Source organism: Notolepis coatsorum, assembly GCF_963971535.1.
Source record: "Notolepis coatsorum genome assembly, chromosome: 14".
NCBI lineage: Eukaryota > Metazoa > Chordata > Actinopteri > Aulopiformes > Paralepididae > Notolepis > Notolepis coatsorum.
The window spans coordinates 37,634,335-37,652,984 of NC_140178.1; the positions used below are offsets into that span (position 1 = coordinate 37,634,335).

Genomic DNA, 18,650 nt, shown 5'->3' on the forward strand with positions numbered 1-18,650 from the left:
TGATTCTGTTGAGTTTTGCACTAATGGCAGATGCACTATTGTTCTTACAATATGTACAGAGTTGGTATCAAATACAATCTGTCTGAAGCTCATTTTGAAGTTTAGGAATGCAGAGAAAGGGAAAAAAGAGATGCATCTTTACCCCGTATTTTTAGACACTATCTTTTTGAATTGACCAAAAAAAGAGATAAAGCCCTGTAGATTAAATGAAATGAAAAGGGAAAATAAAATACAAAAATGAAACCACACATTTTCTACTATTGGATGTCTCAGTGCCTCCGTTTGTTGGGGGCTCGTTCCGACAGCCTCCAGCCAAGTCTGGCAGCACAGCTGCATTCAATTAATTTCCAATGTGGAGGAGCGTGTGCAGTACCTCGTGGCTGAATACGCTCCTCTACGTAGGACATGAATTTAAAGCAGCCGCGCTGCTAGACTTGGGCGGAGCCGGTCCAAACGGGCCATTAGTGCCGTCTTTCGGAGGAATGTGTATTACCATGCAAACAGTAAGTATACTGTTTATTTTGTTTACCTGAACTGCAAGGCGCCAGAGGTGCTACAATCAAACTGTTTCTTGTAAGTGTATTTCCTATAATGTTCAGTAAAGAAAAAAGAAGCACAATGATATACTAAAACAAAGTTACTTTAATTATTAACAAATCCTCTGCAGTTGGCAATAGACTTGGATGTTTCTCCACACTGACCACACCACAGGCAGGTCACCGTTCAACATAAGACGAGACACATAATTGCCTTCTAGTTCCTACACAAGGGAATTCCGTTTTCATTAAATAAAGGAAAATTACAAAAACAAAAGAGTAACAGTCATTTACAGACATACACCTTATTGACAGATTGAAGGCATACAGACCAACTACCAAGTATCTATTAACCTAAGGAAATGGCCTCAACAGATTGATGACAGGCGAGTGTTGATCTACAAAAATTTGCGAGTTCTCCCTTTTCTTTTGTGTCTTCAGCTGTGTGAACGTGTTGTGTATTTCTGATGAACACTTGTTATAAAAGCCCCATGATATTTCCATGGTTTTCTAGTCACTAATGACAAAGGACGATGCCACTGTGAGTGCACTACAAGTACCATGGTTTAAAGCCATTAGCCATCACTAATAGTGTTTGGTCAGTAACATGGGTCTCCAAGTCCCTCCACTCTACACAGTTTTATCGAATCAGGAGAGAGAACTCGACACAAAGATCTAACAAAAATAATAGAAACTATTTTTAAGCAAATATGTGATTGAAATAAGTAAAATAATCTGCCAGTGCAATAAGCAATTGTGGCTTGGCAAAATTTCTTGAAATAAGTGAAAAATATCCAGGGTTCCCTCTCCTGATTGGATAATGTGGTACCGGGATACCATAAAATGCATTTCCTGTTTACTGCAGAGCGGAGGGACTGGGAGACCCATGTTACAAACACTGACAGCCATCACTGACACTATATCGGGGCGACAGTGGCTCGGAAGGTAGAGCAGTCATCTGGCAATCCAGAGGTTCCCGGTTCGATTCCCGCTCCTCCCGGGCAGCGTGTCGATGTGTCCTTGAGCAAGACACTTGACCCCTAATTGCTCCCGGTGAGCAGGTTGGCACCTTGCATGGCTGCCTCTGCCGTCGGTGTGTGAATGTGTGAATGAATGGGTAAAAATGTGAGGAACAAATTGTAAAGCGCTTTGGATAAAAGTGCTATATAAATGCAGCCATTTATCTATATCAGTGATGGCTGTCGGAATGTAGAACTTTATCTGAACAAAAAAATACCACTTACAGCACCTATAAAATTGATAAATTTGACTTTTACCATGGTAAATAATTTATACAATGACCATCCAGTACCATCATACTATGATACTTACTTATGATTTCTGTATGTACAGGGTCTGTCTCTTTAAGTTGGCGACAGTCTTTTTTTTTTTTCATGTTAGGTGAGAGAGGGGGGGGGAGATAACGTTGCATTATACACTAGGGAACACTGCGAAAACCTCTCCATCCTAACAGGTGATGTTGATTCAATCTTGTTTTGAGTCTTGATTTAGTCAGATAATTTCACTAGTTCCGATCATTTTGGTGGTAATCATTCCGCAGTCTCTCCAGTGTCCCACTTGGCTTTGGGTTCCTGCCACCAGTCGGCTACGAAGGACTCCTCGTAGTCTCCTAACCCCTCAAACTCTGCATCGAGGGGCTCTGGCGGACCGGTGACTACTTCCTCTGGACTTACCACATCCTGTTGGGGGAAAACGTAAAAGCAACCTTGTTCAGTCAATGGCCTCACACACACCATCCATCTCGGTCAAAGGTGGGGCCGTTGGCAAACGTTTGACTGTAATCTGGCAATTTTCTGTCACTTTTCTCCCCTCGAACAGCACCCTGTAATTCATCCTGCCTCTTATCTCCTCCCCCTCTCAGGTCCGGCAGGGGGTGTGTTGGGCTGGGAGGGGCTGACCCCGTCTTGAGCACATGTGGCAGGGCAGTGGCCAACGACACCTCCCAGCCACATACCACACTCCTCTGGCGGAAAGGCACAGCCCCCCCCCCCGGCCCATTCCCTATCTTTCTTCATCTCTCTCTCATCTCGGGAGTCTCACTCTCTTTCCGCTTTCTTCTGTCTGAACATACAATTCTCTACTCAAGACCTGCTGCGCCAGAGAAAATTAAAGAGTAAAAGATGACTAAATCGCATTTTTCTACTTAAGACCGAAGCTTGTAACAGATATTTACTTGAGTAAAATCATGGAATTAATGTAAAATCAACACAAAGAAAGTATATTTAGATTCAAAGACTATTTTAATAGCTTTCTTTGAATACAGTTTCTCTCCTGTGAAATACAAATGTTCAACAAAACCATCAACAGTCATTGACTCAGCTAGACCTCTTTCTTATATCCGCGGCGCTAACAGAAATAAAAACAACCCAGGCCTATGTTAAAGTGCAGATTGGCTTAGAGGACGATAATGTCTTGTATGAACTACCAGTAATATAAATCATATTAAAGAAAACTCCAACATTTTGGGAAATTAGCTTATTTAACATCTTCCCTGGAGTTAGACAATAAGATACATACCTTTTTTGTCTATCTGCATGCAGTAGGCTTAGGGAACGCCCGCACCGTTAGCGTAGCTTAGCTTCATCACTGGAAGTGGGGCAGTCCTTTACCCTGAAGTTCCCTACAGTCCCCTACAGTCACGAAATACACTCCAAATACAACTGCAAAACGTTCCTGTAAACATGTTGTGACCTGTGTATTTACCACGTGGAGAAATAAAAAATTATTGAATTCGACATTTACGTTTTCTAAGCGAATATACTCGGAACTATTTTTTGCCGAACCACTCCTCTCGGGGCGCAGTGATTTCACGCAACGGAGTGCTACTTTCTAACGTGACGCCAGTGTTTGTTTACATTTTCATTTCATTCAAAGGATCCGAACCGATTGAAGTTTATGGATACCATGCCTTCAAATCCTCTTACCTTGACGATTAAAAGCCTCCACAATTTAGAAAACAGTATTCCCATGGCTGGTGTTGATATGTTGCTAGCTAACGAAAACCAACAAACACAGAACCGGACACTAAAGCAGATAACAAAGCATCTTTAGGTTAGTTGTAACGTTAGTTTAGGTTCATTTTAACGTTAGATAATGTACAAATGTTCCTTCCCAGCCCTTCCCAGAGACAGTCGCATTTCTCTCCTCTCCCCAGGCTCCTCAAGGCCGTTCCTACCGCCGCCTCTACTGCTCCATGGAGCCCGACGCTGCTATGCTCTGCTTCGTGCCGGTTGCCGGACTATACCAACTCTAAATGGATCTAATCAGTGGATTGCATATTTTCTTCAAGAAGCAGAATAAGGCTAACCCTCTCTGCCTATTGGGACATCATAATCGGGCTACCAACTTGAAGACGTGGTCATTTTTGGATTATCGAAGCTTTTGGACTGCAATAAGAAGATTTTGGATCCGTTTACCGCGCACGGGACCTACCAAAATGAACTGATTAAGACACTTGGACACTTGGACTAATAATGCATTCAGTCATTTGGACGGAGTTGTTAAAACTCACTCCACTCAAATCAATAGAGTTATATTTCACTCTATTCAAATCAAATCTAAAGTGACGTGGCTGGGATAAATGTGCCAGTCAGTCAGCCAAAACAAATTCCCGAACCAGGGAGCTGCTGGAGTCGAAGGCCCTCTGGGAGATAAGAGTGGCAAGCGGCTTCCCCCACCCCCAATCCCTACCCAATCCCCCCTCCCGCGTGTACGCCCGGCGCCACTCCCACGTGATGGTGACGGCAGCCGACTAGTACGCGCGCTGGAGGGGGGAGCCTAAGACTGTCTAATCACCAAAGCCCGATTTCCCCCGTCCCTGCCCCCTCCCGCTGGACAATCTTTCCACCCTCTCTCCCGCCACCTGGCGCAACGACACCCCGGTGTTGTCGCAGCCGACTATCGCATATGGTGTCTCAGGCATTCTGTAGTGTAGTCGACATGTGTCAACAAATGTACATGTCTGTTTGAATTTATGTTGTGCCGTAGTTACTGTAAAAATTGTATGATTGTGATATGTTGTTGTTAATGAGACGATGAGCTGTATGTGTGCGTCACTGGAATTTCCCCAAGGGGATCAATAAAGGAATATCTTATCTTATCTCATCTTAAAATAAACGTATTTCCGGTGCTTTAGACGTCGCTCTTTTATTTTGAAACCCCCCGACCGGAAGTATAGTAGATGCTTCGTTATCTGCTTTAGTGTCCGGTTCTGTGTTTGTTGGTTTTCGTTAGCTAGCAGCATATCAACACCAGCCATGGGAATACTGTTTTCTAAATTGTGGAGGCTTTTAATCGTCAAGGTAAGAGGATTTGAAGGCATGGTATCCATAAACTTCAATCGGTTCGGATCCTTTGAATGAAATGAAAATGTAAACAAACACTGGCGTCACGTTAGAAAGTAGCACTCCGTTGCGTGAAATCACTGCGCCCCGAGAGGAGCGGTTCAGCAAAAAGAAATTCAGAGTATATTTGCTTAGAAAACGTAAATGTCGAATTCAATATTTTTTTATTTCTCCACGTGGTAAATACACAGGTCACAACATGTTTACAAGAACGTTTTGGAGTTGTATTAGGAGTGTATTTCGTGACTATAGGGGACTGTAGGGAACTTCAGGGTAAAGGACTGCCCCACTTCCAGTGATGAAGCTAAGCTACGCTAACGGTGCGGGCGTTCCCTAAGCCTACTGCATGCAGATAGACAAAAATGGTATGTATCTTCTTGTCTAACTCCAGGGAAGATGTTAAATAAGCAAATTTCCAGGGCGGCTACGTGGCCTAGTGGGCAAGGCGCTCGCCACGAAATGCTGGAGATGCTGGGCTCGTCAGTTCGAGCCCAGCGCTCCACATTTGCTTTCAGTTTAGCTGGTCGTCCGTACTAATACACATTGGCCGTATTAGGGGGTGGGAAACTGATGGGTGGGGATCGGGCGTTGTGGACAGCGACTCCTACAGGTCGGTTGGTGCGCCTGCGCAGTAGAATTAGCAAGTGTCGCGGGCAACTCCTCGCCACTGAGAGATCGAGCTGCGCAGGTGAAAAGATGCGACTGCTGTTACCTCAAGTACCGGAGGGGACTTGTGCTATGTATCTTATGACTTAGTCCACATTGCAGCCGGCTTGTGGGAGGCAAGAAACAGCGTCCGTGACAGGGGAGGGTTGAATTGGATTATACGAAATTGGGATGGGAGAAAATATAGAAAATGGGAGAAAAAGTGGATCAAAAAAAAATAAGCTAATTTCCCAAAATGTTAGAGTTTTCCTTTAACACATCCTGCGCCAAGAACGAGTTACGCCGATTTTGCCTGCCATGCGTTGAACGCCAAGAACAACTTATGCCGTTTTTGGGATCAATATTTAATTTTTTCGCCATGGCATTCATAATTCATCCAGCCAACCTCCGGACTCCAGCGGGACCCTGTATGAGATTGCAACGCCTCAATACCGCCGCCTGGTGGATGGTCGGGCGAGTTACACTCTCGCCAAAACCGGAAGTGCCGATCGGTGCGTCGAGGAAATCCCTCCGGCAGTGATATCTTGTTACGTGGCTCCAGACAAACACTATAGTGCATTTGGATCGCTTTCTAAACTTAATAATCGATATGATTTTGGCGTTTATTGCGCCATACAAACCGGAAATGGATGTAGGAGATTTTTCCTCCAGTCTCATCGGCGAACGGTAAGAGGACAGTAACGTTATTTTCAGCCCGATTGTTTATTCATTTCACTGCAAACCATCTGATCAATATATCAACCCATACTAAATAAAGCCGTTACTGACGATCAAGGAATTATAAACGACCCCCCCCCCCCCCCCTTTCCTTTACGCATAATGAAGCATAATGTATACCGATCATATACATTTGAATTTCTTAATATAGCGTGTATAGGAAAGAAACGCCAATCGATAATCTATCATATGCGTCAGGGCCTATAACTCTCGTTTTTGGAATTACAGCAGAAAACCTTAAAAACATACTTATATTCTAGACGGTATTAACACAACAATGTATGAATGAAAAAATATAACGTTCCCACATCCTGAACGATAGATAACCGATGTTGAATGGTCCATAGTAATGTCAATATAGCAATACAATTTAAAAAGTTATAGCCCTGCAAAGAAGGTAAACATCTCCATAGGCTTTCAATGGTGGCAGACTGGGTATATTGATGGATATAACCCATGGCGCCCAATGTGTTAACAACAAAAATGTATTCCATCTTCATGTCAGATGATTTTCAAAAAGGTGCAGGAGTCAATGCAAAAAAAGAACAAGCAAAGATACTGCTGAAAGTTCCGAACGTTGAAAATGTTTCACTCCATATATTAATCTAGATTCATTTTTTTAACACTTTAAATGAATCTCCAAAGTTAAAGCATTAACTTTGACAGCCCTAAAAAAAACACGAAACAATTTTGAAAATGGCTCAAATTGTTCAGTGCTTTGTGAACCAACCGAAACGTGTTTCGTGACTTTTTACTCAAATTGGCTAATTTTTCCTTTCCGAGTATATTCTGAGGGGGAACAATCTAAATGGCTAAACACAGCTCAGTTCATTATAAACTCAAGGTGGATCAACTAACCAATTTGTTTTGTTGAATCTAGCATTTCTGTCCAGCATACACAGTCAGAGATATACATTCTAAAATATGTATATACATTCTAAAATCAAATATTCAGTCCGAAAATATACAGTAATATGTAAATGTCCAGGAAGGTATACCTACAGTATAGTAAAATGTGAATGTACAGGAAGATATACAGGGATTTACTCAGTGAGGCAGTAAGGCACAGTGAGGCGTTGAATGACTCACCTCGTCATCTGTTTGGAGGTAGTTCAGTGAAAACTCCAGCATCTCCTTTTGTTTTGTTGACTGGTTATAGTACTTCAGAGCCTCCTGAAAAAGCAAATGTGATATCAGTCCTTCTGTTTGTATGAAACAGCAGGGGGGGGGGGGGGGGGCTCGTTTGTTAACTGCACTCTCTTGCTATTTTATTTTGTTTGCTAACTTAATTTGACAGGCATCCTGCAGCTGCAGCAAAAACTACAAGGCAAAGCATGGCCAAAGAATGAAAGAACCAAGTCCTTTTACAGAAGTACGTGGGCCTCTTTAATTACCACCCTTAAACTATGTCAATGTTCACGCCAAAGCCACTTCATGCTATAATAGCTTCCCTGCTCTTGGTTGGGTGTCATTGAAATTGAATGTAGTTCAGTTTTGTATTTGGTTGAATACACATAACACATTATATTATAAGGTCTCCACATTAGACCTCTAAAGTGGACCATGGGTCTGCCGAGTATTTGCTCTATGGTGTACAAGGGCGATGGCAATAGCTTAATCACAGATGGGGAGGAACCGAGATGTAGAACTCCCTGGCTACTTCCGTCACCAGCCCTGGGAAGATAAGCAGACATGGCACTCTACGAAATGTATGGAGTGACATGTAAAATAGTTTATACCAGTAAAAGTAGAGGAGGCTTATTTACAAGGGTAAGCTAGGCTAACAGTTTGGTAAATTTTTACATCAAATTGAGAAAATATATATTTACAATATTGAAATTGACATTCCGGATATTTAAGCAGTTGATTGCTATTGCATGAGTTAGTTTAGCTAATGACGTGAATGGCGCGTGACATCGCCTTTCATTCATTTCCCCGCCTGTCACAATGAAACTATAAAAGGAGGAAGGGTCATCATGTCAGAATACCAGTGCTCTATGCTCCGCTTGGTGCCAGTTCTTTTTTTTTTATCTACCCGTAATTTTCGCACTATAAGCCGCACCTGAATATAAGCCGCAGCAGCTAAATTGAATGATGTGTACATATATAAGCCGCACTGGACTATAAGCCGCAGGTGTTTTAATGTTTAATTACAGTCTTCCCACCAGCATTGGGACACAATACTGTTGGACAAATAACAAGAATTAACTCATTTACAAGTTGTATTAAGTTTAGCAAATAAGGGAACAGATAAATAACATTTCAATGCAGTCAAAAAAGCAATATTTCGATTTTTACATTTTCGGGTTTGGTCACGTCGAGTCACATATAAGCCGCACCGTTATATAAACCGCAGGGTCGAAAAATGGGGGGGAAAGGCGTGGCTTATAGTCCGAAAATTACAGTACTTTTTCTCTTATTTTCTATTTTTCTCCCATCCCAATTTTCGTATCATCCAATTCTACCCTCCCCTGTCTCGAACGCTGTTAGGCCATGCCTCCCACAAGCCAGCTGCAATGTGGACGAAGCCTTACATCACGTGTCCCCTCCGGTACTCGAGGAAGCAGCCGTCGCATCTTTTCACCTGCACAGCGCAATCTCTCAGCGTCGGGGGTCTGCGTGGGAGGGACACGCCGCCCCTGTCGCTTCCTGATTCTGCTGCGCAGGCGCACCAACCGACCTGTAGGAGTCGCTGTCCACAATGTCCGATCCCCACCCATCAGCTTCCCACCCCCTAATACTGCCAATTGTATTAGTATGAACGACCAGCCAAGCTGGTAGCAATGTGGAGAGCTGGGCTCGAACCCAGCGTCTCCTTCATTGGTGGCGAGCGCCTTGCCCACTACACCACCTAGCCGCCACGCTTGGTGCCAGTTCTATTGAAGCCTGTATTAAAATAAAATATACAAGCTATCTGAGGAAATATACATCAACCATTATATCAAATGTTAGCTAGTTAACAATGCAACACATTTCCAATGATCCTGACATCAGAGGTAATACCCGTTTAAATCTCTGGTCATAAATGAGGAGATGGCCGATCTCATTTAACTCAATGTCGGCCAAACTGAAAGTTTCCACACATGGCACCAGTGTGCGTTCACATGCTACACAGTGACGTAATGATAATGACTGTTGTGAAGGGCCAGATTAAAAGCTGAGAATCTACGTTTATTGTTTTATATACCTTGTATATTATTTATATATACAATTTATATCCCTTTAACACTTTGGGTGCCGGGAACCGTCTTTAGACGTCATTCCCGGCCATGCTCAAGTTGCCGGAGGACGCTTTACGTCGTCCTTATATCAATATTTCAAAAATCTGCGATCGGATTCATATGTCCCCTCCGCTGGCCTGAGATCCACCAGCAGGACCCACTGAGCTCTCTGGCGGTTCAGGAGCGCCATCTGGTGGCCGATCGGCGCAATCGCTTAAACAGGATGTGCCATAGAGGTTGTGCTAGACGTCCGTATTGCTTCCGGCCACTCGGTACATGTCCCGTGACTCTGGCTCGTCACGCTACATAGCGATCGATTGCCAATAACTCGATAAACAACATGATTTGGACGTATATACCATTATACAAGCTGGAGATGGACCGGGTAAATCGCCATCCCATAATGATAGAATTTCTACTCTACGATGATCGCCCAACGGCGCGCGGAGACTGGGGTGAGTTTGAGCGTGTAATGTTACCGTCTTCGATACTAACTGCTATTATCAACATTTGACCCACATTAGATGATTGGTATAACGCTGCCCACGGAATTATAAACGCCCCCTTGCCCATCCGGTCAACATCAGATGACGTGTAGTAATTTCTAGAAGTACGTCTAGTTGGAATTTTTTATATCGCGCTGATTGCCATCAAACTGTATTTCATCATCAATATAATGCATTTGGGGCTATATATCACGTTCTGGAGAAAGCTGCAGAAAGAGATGAAAACATACTTATACATTAGACCATACTTTACTATGAATATGTGAATGAAAAAGTTTAACGTTGCTACACAATGAACAATACATATAGGACTTTGAATGGGCCCTAATAATGGCAATGTAGCAATAGAATTTAAAAAGTTATAGCCCTGCAAAGAAGGGGACTTTCTCCATAGACAAATAGCGCTGGCAATCTATGGTATATCATGAATTTAACCTTAGGCAGCCAAAGTGTTAAGCCTGCGTTTGAATCCTAGTAATATTCACGTTCCTCATTGGATAACGTTCTCGGCGCCAGACGGCGCGCCCCTAAAGTCAGGTTCAAAGGCGAGCCCAGGCATGTTGGAGCATGCCTGGAGACGGCGCATTGATTCGAGACGAGAACTGAGGTTTGGCACTAGAAAGCCACTTAAGTATATATATCGCGGCAGGTGCGAACAGCAGTGTGCGTTCGTTCGGTAAAACAGTGAAGTGCAAGCAGTTCGTCTACACAGAGTGTTGAGAACCACGTGCGAAGTGAATAGTAAAAGTGTCAGAGTTAATGCAGTAACGTCAAGTTCGACTTAGCTTAATGTGAAGTAAAGAGTCGTTATTTATTGTGCATCGTGCCAACAGCAGTTCGTTCGTGTGCAGCATTACCCAGCAGTTCGTTCGTTTAGTAGCTAGTGGAACCTTAGCCAGTGTGCGTGGACTAAATACATTGGTGCCAGTACACGAGGAGGGCCTAGTCGTAGAACCTACTGGACATGTGCATATTGGAACCGACGGCAGCGATTGCAGAACCAGTATTGGTTGGATTATAGTGATTGTGGAACGTACTACCTGGAGAAGAGCATCGTTAATACCCACTGTCGTTTGGATTTAACCACCTTGAAGATCTACTTCGGGCTGGCTTCGTGGACCGAAGCTAGCTGGCTATCGTCATTGCTATCGGGCAATTGGATTACAGTTATTGCTTTGTTGCTGAGCCTTTGGATTACAAGGACTGGATTCTATACGAGAACCCCCTTCTTCTTCAATTGAACAGACTGAGTATCCGAACATTCTTCCTTCCTCCAGAGCTTACATCTCTGGGAGGAAACCCCTTGTCTCCAGCGGTACCAGCGTTTCCCCCTATATTGCCATCCTACGCCAGGCGGCGTTTAGTCTAGTACCCCATCGTAGGAATTATTCATTCCAACTGACTTTTGCTACCGACTGACTTATTCATATTCTTCGCCATACAAGCGCGACCTTAATTCCCATCTCTGTACAATTTGCTGCATAACAATAAATATTCTAAATGATATTTCTTTGTCACCGTGCCGTATTATTCTGAGTGTCTGCCATAATTAACTGTACTTTCTGGCAAGTAATAATAATGATAATTAGCAGTGGTTTAATCTATCACAATCTTTAATACAGTCAGGGTTTTGTAACCCCTCAGTTACAATTACCCTTCCTTCTTTTATAGTTTTCTTGGCCCGTCAACCCTCCTCCTGTATCCCAGCCTCTTTGGCTGAACTCACAGGCCGAGGCAGGAAGTGCTCTTCCTCCAGTCCCCACTGCTCCCTGTAGAAACGGTAGTAAACTATATTTTGCTGCATCACTTGGTCGTTGGGGTCAAACAGTATGTAGCTGGCGGCACACGGCGCGGCGTTCTTCACATCATTCACTGTGGCAGGAGGAGAAAATTAATCCACTTGTTATTTACAGAGTTCGATATGATGGAAGACGCTGGGAATATCCCATGTCCAGGATTCCCTTTTTTTTTTTTAGTCATCGTCCATGGTCCTTACGTTTATAATAGGCAAACTGGAGGTAGTGGTACATGTTGGCCACAAACTTCTCCACAAAGAAACCTCCAACGTTTGGCGTCAGGTCCTGTTCACATTTCACCTTGCATTTCAGCACCTCAGTGTAGAGGTCTGGAAGAGGCCGGAGAGAGAGAATGAGAGAGAAAGAAAAAAGGTGATAATTTCCCCGATTCAACCTTCCATGATGAAATACACTTAGCTGTCCCCGAAAGAGGAGAGTGTTCTCCATTCAAAACAGGAGAAGGAGAACTGGTACACTCTGAAAATCTAAGGGATTCTCACGTATTAGCAGTGATTAGCAGCAGTCGAGTCCTGGACTGATTTTCAGGACTCGTGACCCGACTTGGACTTGAGCACTGATGACTCGGACTTGGACTCGAGCATTGACTGCATTCGGACTCAGAAGGTGCAGACGAGGACCTAATCATTTGGCATAAGATATTGATGGCTAGTGCCTTTGTTATTGTGCTATTGTGTCACAAAGTAAATAAACTCCCTTTGAAATGGTGACCGCTGTGTCATTTATGTTTAATGTAGACCTTTTTTTATTTGTATGTCAGCTCTTTGACTGCCAGAGTGGAGTGGACTCAACCTTGATCACTCGGACTTGGACTCTGACTACGGTAATGGGGACTCGACTCGGACTCTTCTTTGATGACGCAGACTCGGACACTGGGGACTCAAGACTCGACCTCGAGATTTAGTGACTCAACTACAACACTGCTTATTAGTGTTTAAAAAGAAGGAAAAAACATGTTACATTGGCATGTCTAAAACCTGATGAAGGCCAGGGTGTAACCTTTTCCATGCAAGTTGTAATCCCACCCCCTCTCTCTGTGTTTTTATTCTCCTTTCTGGATAAGCCAGGATAATTTTTAACACTTATAAGTAAGAATGCCTTGATTATTGTTATAAGAAGTTATTGTTTTTACAACCAAGCCGTGTATCCAAAGAGAGCACCTTACCCTATGTATTCGAACTAGGGATGCACCGATATTGGTGTTGGATATCAGGCTAAAATAGGGTATCTGAGAATGTCCCCCAATACTAAAACCCGATACCTAGAGCCATGTGTGGAATGGCAGAAAAGAGGCCCATTTAAAGTGACTCTATTTGTTGCATCTTTGACACAGAAGCATGTTAGATCTCTATAATGTTTGTCCAATGACCCCAAACCGATAATATGTTATAATGGGCAGAGAATTAAAATAATAATAAATACATGCAGACATAAAATGAGTATAAAATAGACAGAATAAATGCAGTGCAATACAATAACTCACTCACAGTGCAATAATCATAGTGTGGATGTAATGAGTCTAAGTGGCAGAGTGTATTAAAAGGCTACGGTGAAGATGGTCAGAAATCTATACTGTTCAGTAAAAGCAATGAGACAGAATTGGTAATCGGCAGTGAAAAGGTGGTATCGGTGCCATCCCTAATTGGAGCACAGCTGAGGGTCACCCACTTCTCTTTGAGCTAAATGTTCTCGACTCACCTGCCACGGTAGGGTAGAAGTCTTTGAACTCTGTGATCTCATACGAGCCGTCGCAGCCCGCCAAGCAGAGGTCGTACATCTTGAAGTACTCCATGGTGGCCTGCTCCATGTTCCGAGTGCTGCTGCTGAAGTCTTCAGCGTTGTACAGCTTCACGGCCATCAGGAACACACTCTGGACAACACAACGGGACAGTCTGACGTCTGGCTACATTCGGCACTAGGCCCGGGGTGTGTGTGCTACCATCGGGTAAAGGTTCAGTAGGGTTTAGCTTGCGTCTAATGTATACTGGAGTAGGACATTTGATAGTGAGCTACAAACCTCATAGGGTCGCCCCTCTTGGTCGATGAGGTGTCCTTCTGGGTCCAACAAGGTCTTGTAGTAGTTCATGTTCTTCGTTAAGTATGGGTCCTCTGGGTTCTTCTGTAGGAAGGTGTGGGCTGCCGACACAGCCTTCTCTATGTTTTTATCCTGAGGCGAAAAAAGAGAGTGAAAGACAAAAACACCATTATATTACATCCTCCGGTCTTGGTCCGAGGCAGGGTCCAGACGAAGCTTGATTTTGCTTTTATTTTGGAGACTTTCTAAATGTAAACACTTTCTGTAGCCTAGGCTACGTGGAACAAAGGGCTGTTAAAAACAGCATTCCAAGAATGCACTCCCTAAGGTAATATGACCTCTAACCCCTTTGCTTCACCATCAACTATTAACAGATGTCTACGTTGATAGTTAAGTTAAGTTGTACCTTAATTAATCCCCTTGGAGAAATCCGTCCTCTGCATTTGATCCATCCTAACTATTTAGGAGCAGTGTGCAGCCACACAGTTCAGCGCCCCGGGACCAACTCCAGTTGTAATGCCAGTACTTTGGTCAGGGGCACTGGGCAGGAAACCTAGCATGCATGTATAAGTATAACCCACACAAACAAAGAGAGAACATGCAAACTCCAGACAGAAAGGTCCCCTGTTGGGGTTTGAACCCAGGACCTTCTTGCTGTGAGGTAAAAGTACTAACCACTGTGCTACATTGATGACAGAATAGAGTTTGTTATCGAGATGATGAATAGAAAACTACCCAATGAATAGTACCCATGATACAGTTTGGTCTGTGACACCGACAGAAGTTCTCAGATCTGACTCCATCGTCGGTTACGTCACAAACAACAACGAGGATGAGTACAGACTCAGAGCACTGGTGGAGAGAGCTCTGTAAGGTGGAGCGACAGTGAGATCAGTGAGATCAAGAAGCTGGTGGTGGACTACCGGAGTTGCAAGAAGAGGCTCCCAACTCCCATCCGAGGGGAGGAGGTGGAGATGGTGGGGGGTAACTCAAATCAACTCAAGGAAAACCAACAGAGTGAACAAGTTGGTGAGGAAGGCTAGCTCCGTGGTGGGAGTCAAACTGTTCAAACTAGAGGTGGCAGTGAGGAGGATAAGAAAGGATCTGGACGCTATCTGGAGAACCCCTCCCACCCCCCTCTATGAGGAGCTCGACCACAGACTCGTTCTGCCCTGCACACCTATACTAGTAGACAAGACAGTTTGGTCTGCCCTGCACACCTAGTAGACAAGACGGCTTGGTCTGCCCTGCACACCTAGTAGACAAGACAGTTTGGTCTGCCCTGCACACCTAGTAGACAAGACAGTTTGGTCTGCCCTGCACACCTAGTAGACAAGACGGCTTGGTCTGCCCTGCACACCTAGTAGACAAGACGGCTTGGTCTGCCCTGCACACCTAGTAGACAAGACAGTTTGTTCTGCCCTGCACACCTAGTAGACAAGACGGCTTGGTCTGCCCTGCACACCTAGTAGACAAGACAGTTTGTTCTGCCCTGCACACCTAGTAGACAAGACAGTTTGTTCTGCCCTGCACACCTAGTAGACAAGACGGCTTGGTCTGCCCTGCACACCTAGTAGACAAGACAGTTTGTTCTGCCCTGCACACCTAGTAGACAAGACAGTTTGTTCTGCCCTGCACACCTAGTAGACAAGACGGCTTGGTCTGCCCTGCACACCTAGTAGACAAGACGGCTTGGTCTGCCCTGCACACCTAGTAGACAAGACGGCTTGGTCTGCCCTGCACACCTAGTAGACAAGACAGTTTGGTCTGCCCTGCACACCTAGTAGACAAGACGGCTTGGTCTGCCCTGCACACCTAGTAGACAAGACGGCTTGGTCTGCCCTGCACACCTAGTAGACAAGACGGCTTGGTCTGCCCTGCACGCCTAGTAGACAAGACGGCTTGGTCTGCCCTGCACGCCTAGTAGACAAGACAGTTTGTTCTGCCCTGCACACCTAGTAGACAAGACGGCTTGGTCTGCCCTGCACACCTAGTAGACAAGACAGTTTGTTCTGCCCTGCACACCTAGTAGACAAGACGGCTTGGTCTGCCCTGCACACCTAGTAGACAAGACGGCTTGGTCTGCCCTGCACACCTAGTAGACAAGACGGCTTGCTCCAGGAATTACCTGGCGTTTATCTAGAGCTGGATCATAAGGAAAATGTTATGATGGAAAATTACTCCAACAAAAGCACTTCCCCGTGGCATGCTTCACGTCTCATTATTCACGCCCGAATAAGCGAATTTATAATCCATGTTTTCCAGAGTGATTTGCCCCCACATGTGTTAGACAGAGAACAGAGGCTGAGCTGAGTGTGTGTACGGGGGGATTGTTTCATGGCGCTTTTGGAAGGACGTGGCAAAAACTAAACTGCCGAATGTGTTGCTGCTTGTGAAGAATGGACAGGTGAAAAGAGAAGTAAAGGCAAACAGCCTAGTTTAATCGTATTCAGTCAGGGACGTCTGGATGACTTAAAACAGGGTAATGTGAGTGTGACTCGGTCGAGGTGGCGTGCTACTACTGCCGACTCTAGAGTATTGTGATTATTACGGACAGATGTTTGCTAACCGTTGCTTTTTATTAATAAAAAAAATGCCTACAACTAATATGGACACTACGTGCTCTACTATGGATAGCTGGACATGCGTAAAGAGCCCATTGCTGTTTACATCCAATCGTGTGCATATTTATTTTCATCACCCACAGTCACACACACAAAAATTTGGGGAAAACATCCTTTGATCTCACCTGGTAATATGCATACTGGATGTACCGATAGGGTGTTCTTTTGTCGAAATCTTCCAGTAAGTCCCTTCGCGGGTAGGCTATCTTAAAGATCGGTAAGTTTCCTTTGCACTTTTTAAGACACGAAGCCCGCAGTAGGAAATGCCGCATGAGGCGAAGGCTGCTGTCGGCGAAGAGGGTGTCCGCGTCCCGGGTGTCAGTGTCCGCGTCCCGGGCGTCTCGGCTGACGGCGCTGCAGTTCTGGCTGCAGAACGCCTCGCTGTCCTTCAGGAGCCGGTGAAGTCGCAAACTTAATTCTAGGTACTTGATGCTTTCTTTCCAGTTCTGCGCGCCGTACTGGTCGAGCGCATGCCCATAGGCAGAATCCAACGGCATGATCTCGTTCTGTGGAAAACTTTTAAAGTTATATTTTTCATACTGGGCTTCGACCAGAACGGGGCTAATAAAAACTACACAAAGACAGTAAGAGGTCCAACTTCTACTGTTCGGAAACATGATCGCCTACTTGACCAATTCCCTCGTAGATGAAGAGCGTCCTAAGTTGATGGTAGGCGGGTTTCTTCGATGTAAACGATCATGTCTGCACGCACGTCGCCTAGGCTACAGTTCATTGGTCTGACTAGTAAAAACTAAAAAGCCAAGAGGAGGACAAATATTTTCTCGGGGTTTCCGTTGCAGGGAATCCACAGGACGCACAGTACACTTGAATGGACCCCGACACCGACATTGTCCCTGGGTCATAACGCCCTACAGTCCGAACCATATGATTACTCTTTTTATTTAAATTTTATTATACACAACACATCCTTCGTCTCGTGAACGTCGTCGTCTCATCAATGACAAAACTGAGGAAAACAAAAACAAACCACGTGAACTTTGGAAATTACTCAATAATCAACTAGGCTGCAGTAAAAAACTTAAAACCAGATTCTCAAACATAAACATAAAGACGGACAACACGCTCATCACAGACAAGGTGGATGTAGCCAATTACTTAAACATCTTCTTCACAAACATAGCCACAACACTGGTAAACAAACTACCCTCACTCAGGGCATTATGGGGTAGAACACATAGTAGCATACTACAAAAACCTAGGGGTCCGCAAAGACGACTTCAAACTAGAAATGGTGAGGTACTAAAAAAACTGAGCGCCCTCCAACCTAACAAGGCCACTGGCCATGACAACATCCCCTCCAAATTCCTCAGAGACTCATCAGCCGCCATCACCAGTCATCACAATAAACCTCTCCATAAAACAGGGACACGTCCCCAAGGACTTCAAAATTGCGAGAGTGACCCCTCTGCACAAAAAGGGCAGCAAATTAGACCCAGGCAACTACCGCCCTGTTTCTATTCTTACCTCCATCTCGAAAGTCATGGAGAAAATTGTCTACGAACAGGTCGAAAAGTACCTGGCGGGAAAAAATCGAATCTACGAATTCCAATCTGGCTTCAGAACATCCCACTCCACTGACACCTTCTCTATTTGAACGACCACATCAAACAAGAGGTGGACGCGGGCAAATACTGCGGCATGGTCATGCTGGACCTACAAAAGGCCTTCGACACTGTCAATCACTCCATTCTGATTGACAAGCTAAAAGCAATTGGTTTTGATAGTTTATCAGTGAGCTGGATGCAATCCTACCTGGAGGGGAGAGAACAGATGGTGGAGGTAAACGGTACTCTATCCCCCCCCCCCCCCCCCCTCACAGTGAGCTGTGGTGTTCCACAAGGAAGCATTCTAGGACCGCTACTGTTCCTAATTTATGCAAATGACATGTCGTCAGCTTGTGACTGCAACTTGTTCCTGTTTGCGGACGACTCAGCCCTGCTGGTCTCTGACAAGAACAAGTTGCAGGTTGAAAAAACCCTCAGCTCGGAATAGGCAAAATCTGCATATGGCTCGCTGATAACAAACTATCATTACACATGGGCAAAACAGAGTCCATTCTCTTCGGTTCAAATAACAAACTCAGCAAGACCGACGGCTTCTCAGTTACAGTGGGTGAGAATATTGTCACAAGGAAAGATGAAATTAC

At 44.6% G+C, this 18,650-nt stretch overlaps 1 protein-coding gene across 1 annotated transcript; it reads right to left on the bottom strand.

The window, feature by feature from the left end:
* Positions 1-622: 622 nt before the first annotated feature.
* p3h4 (prolyl 3-hydroxylase family member 4 (inactive)) lies at positions 623-17,262 on the bottom strand. The gene is made up of 7 exons (XM_084328596.1): positions 16,609-17,262; positions 13,842-13,991; positions 13,523-13,694; positions 12,007-12,135; positions 11,737-11,882; positions 7,373-7,456; positions 623-2,236 (listed from the first exon to the last, which is right to left on the bottom strand). Exons 1-7 carry the CDS (start codon positions 17,098-17,100, stop codon positions 2,087-2,089), a joined length of 1,323 nt encoding a protein of 440 aa, XP_084184722.1. The 5' UTR covers positions 17,101-17,262; the 3' UTR covers positions 623-2,086.
* Between the last annotated feature and the right edge of the window lie 1,388 nt (positions 17,263-18,650).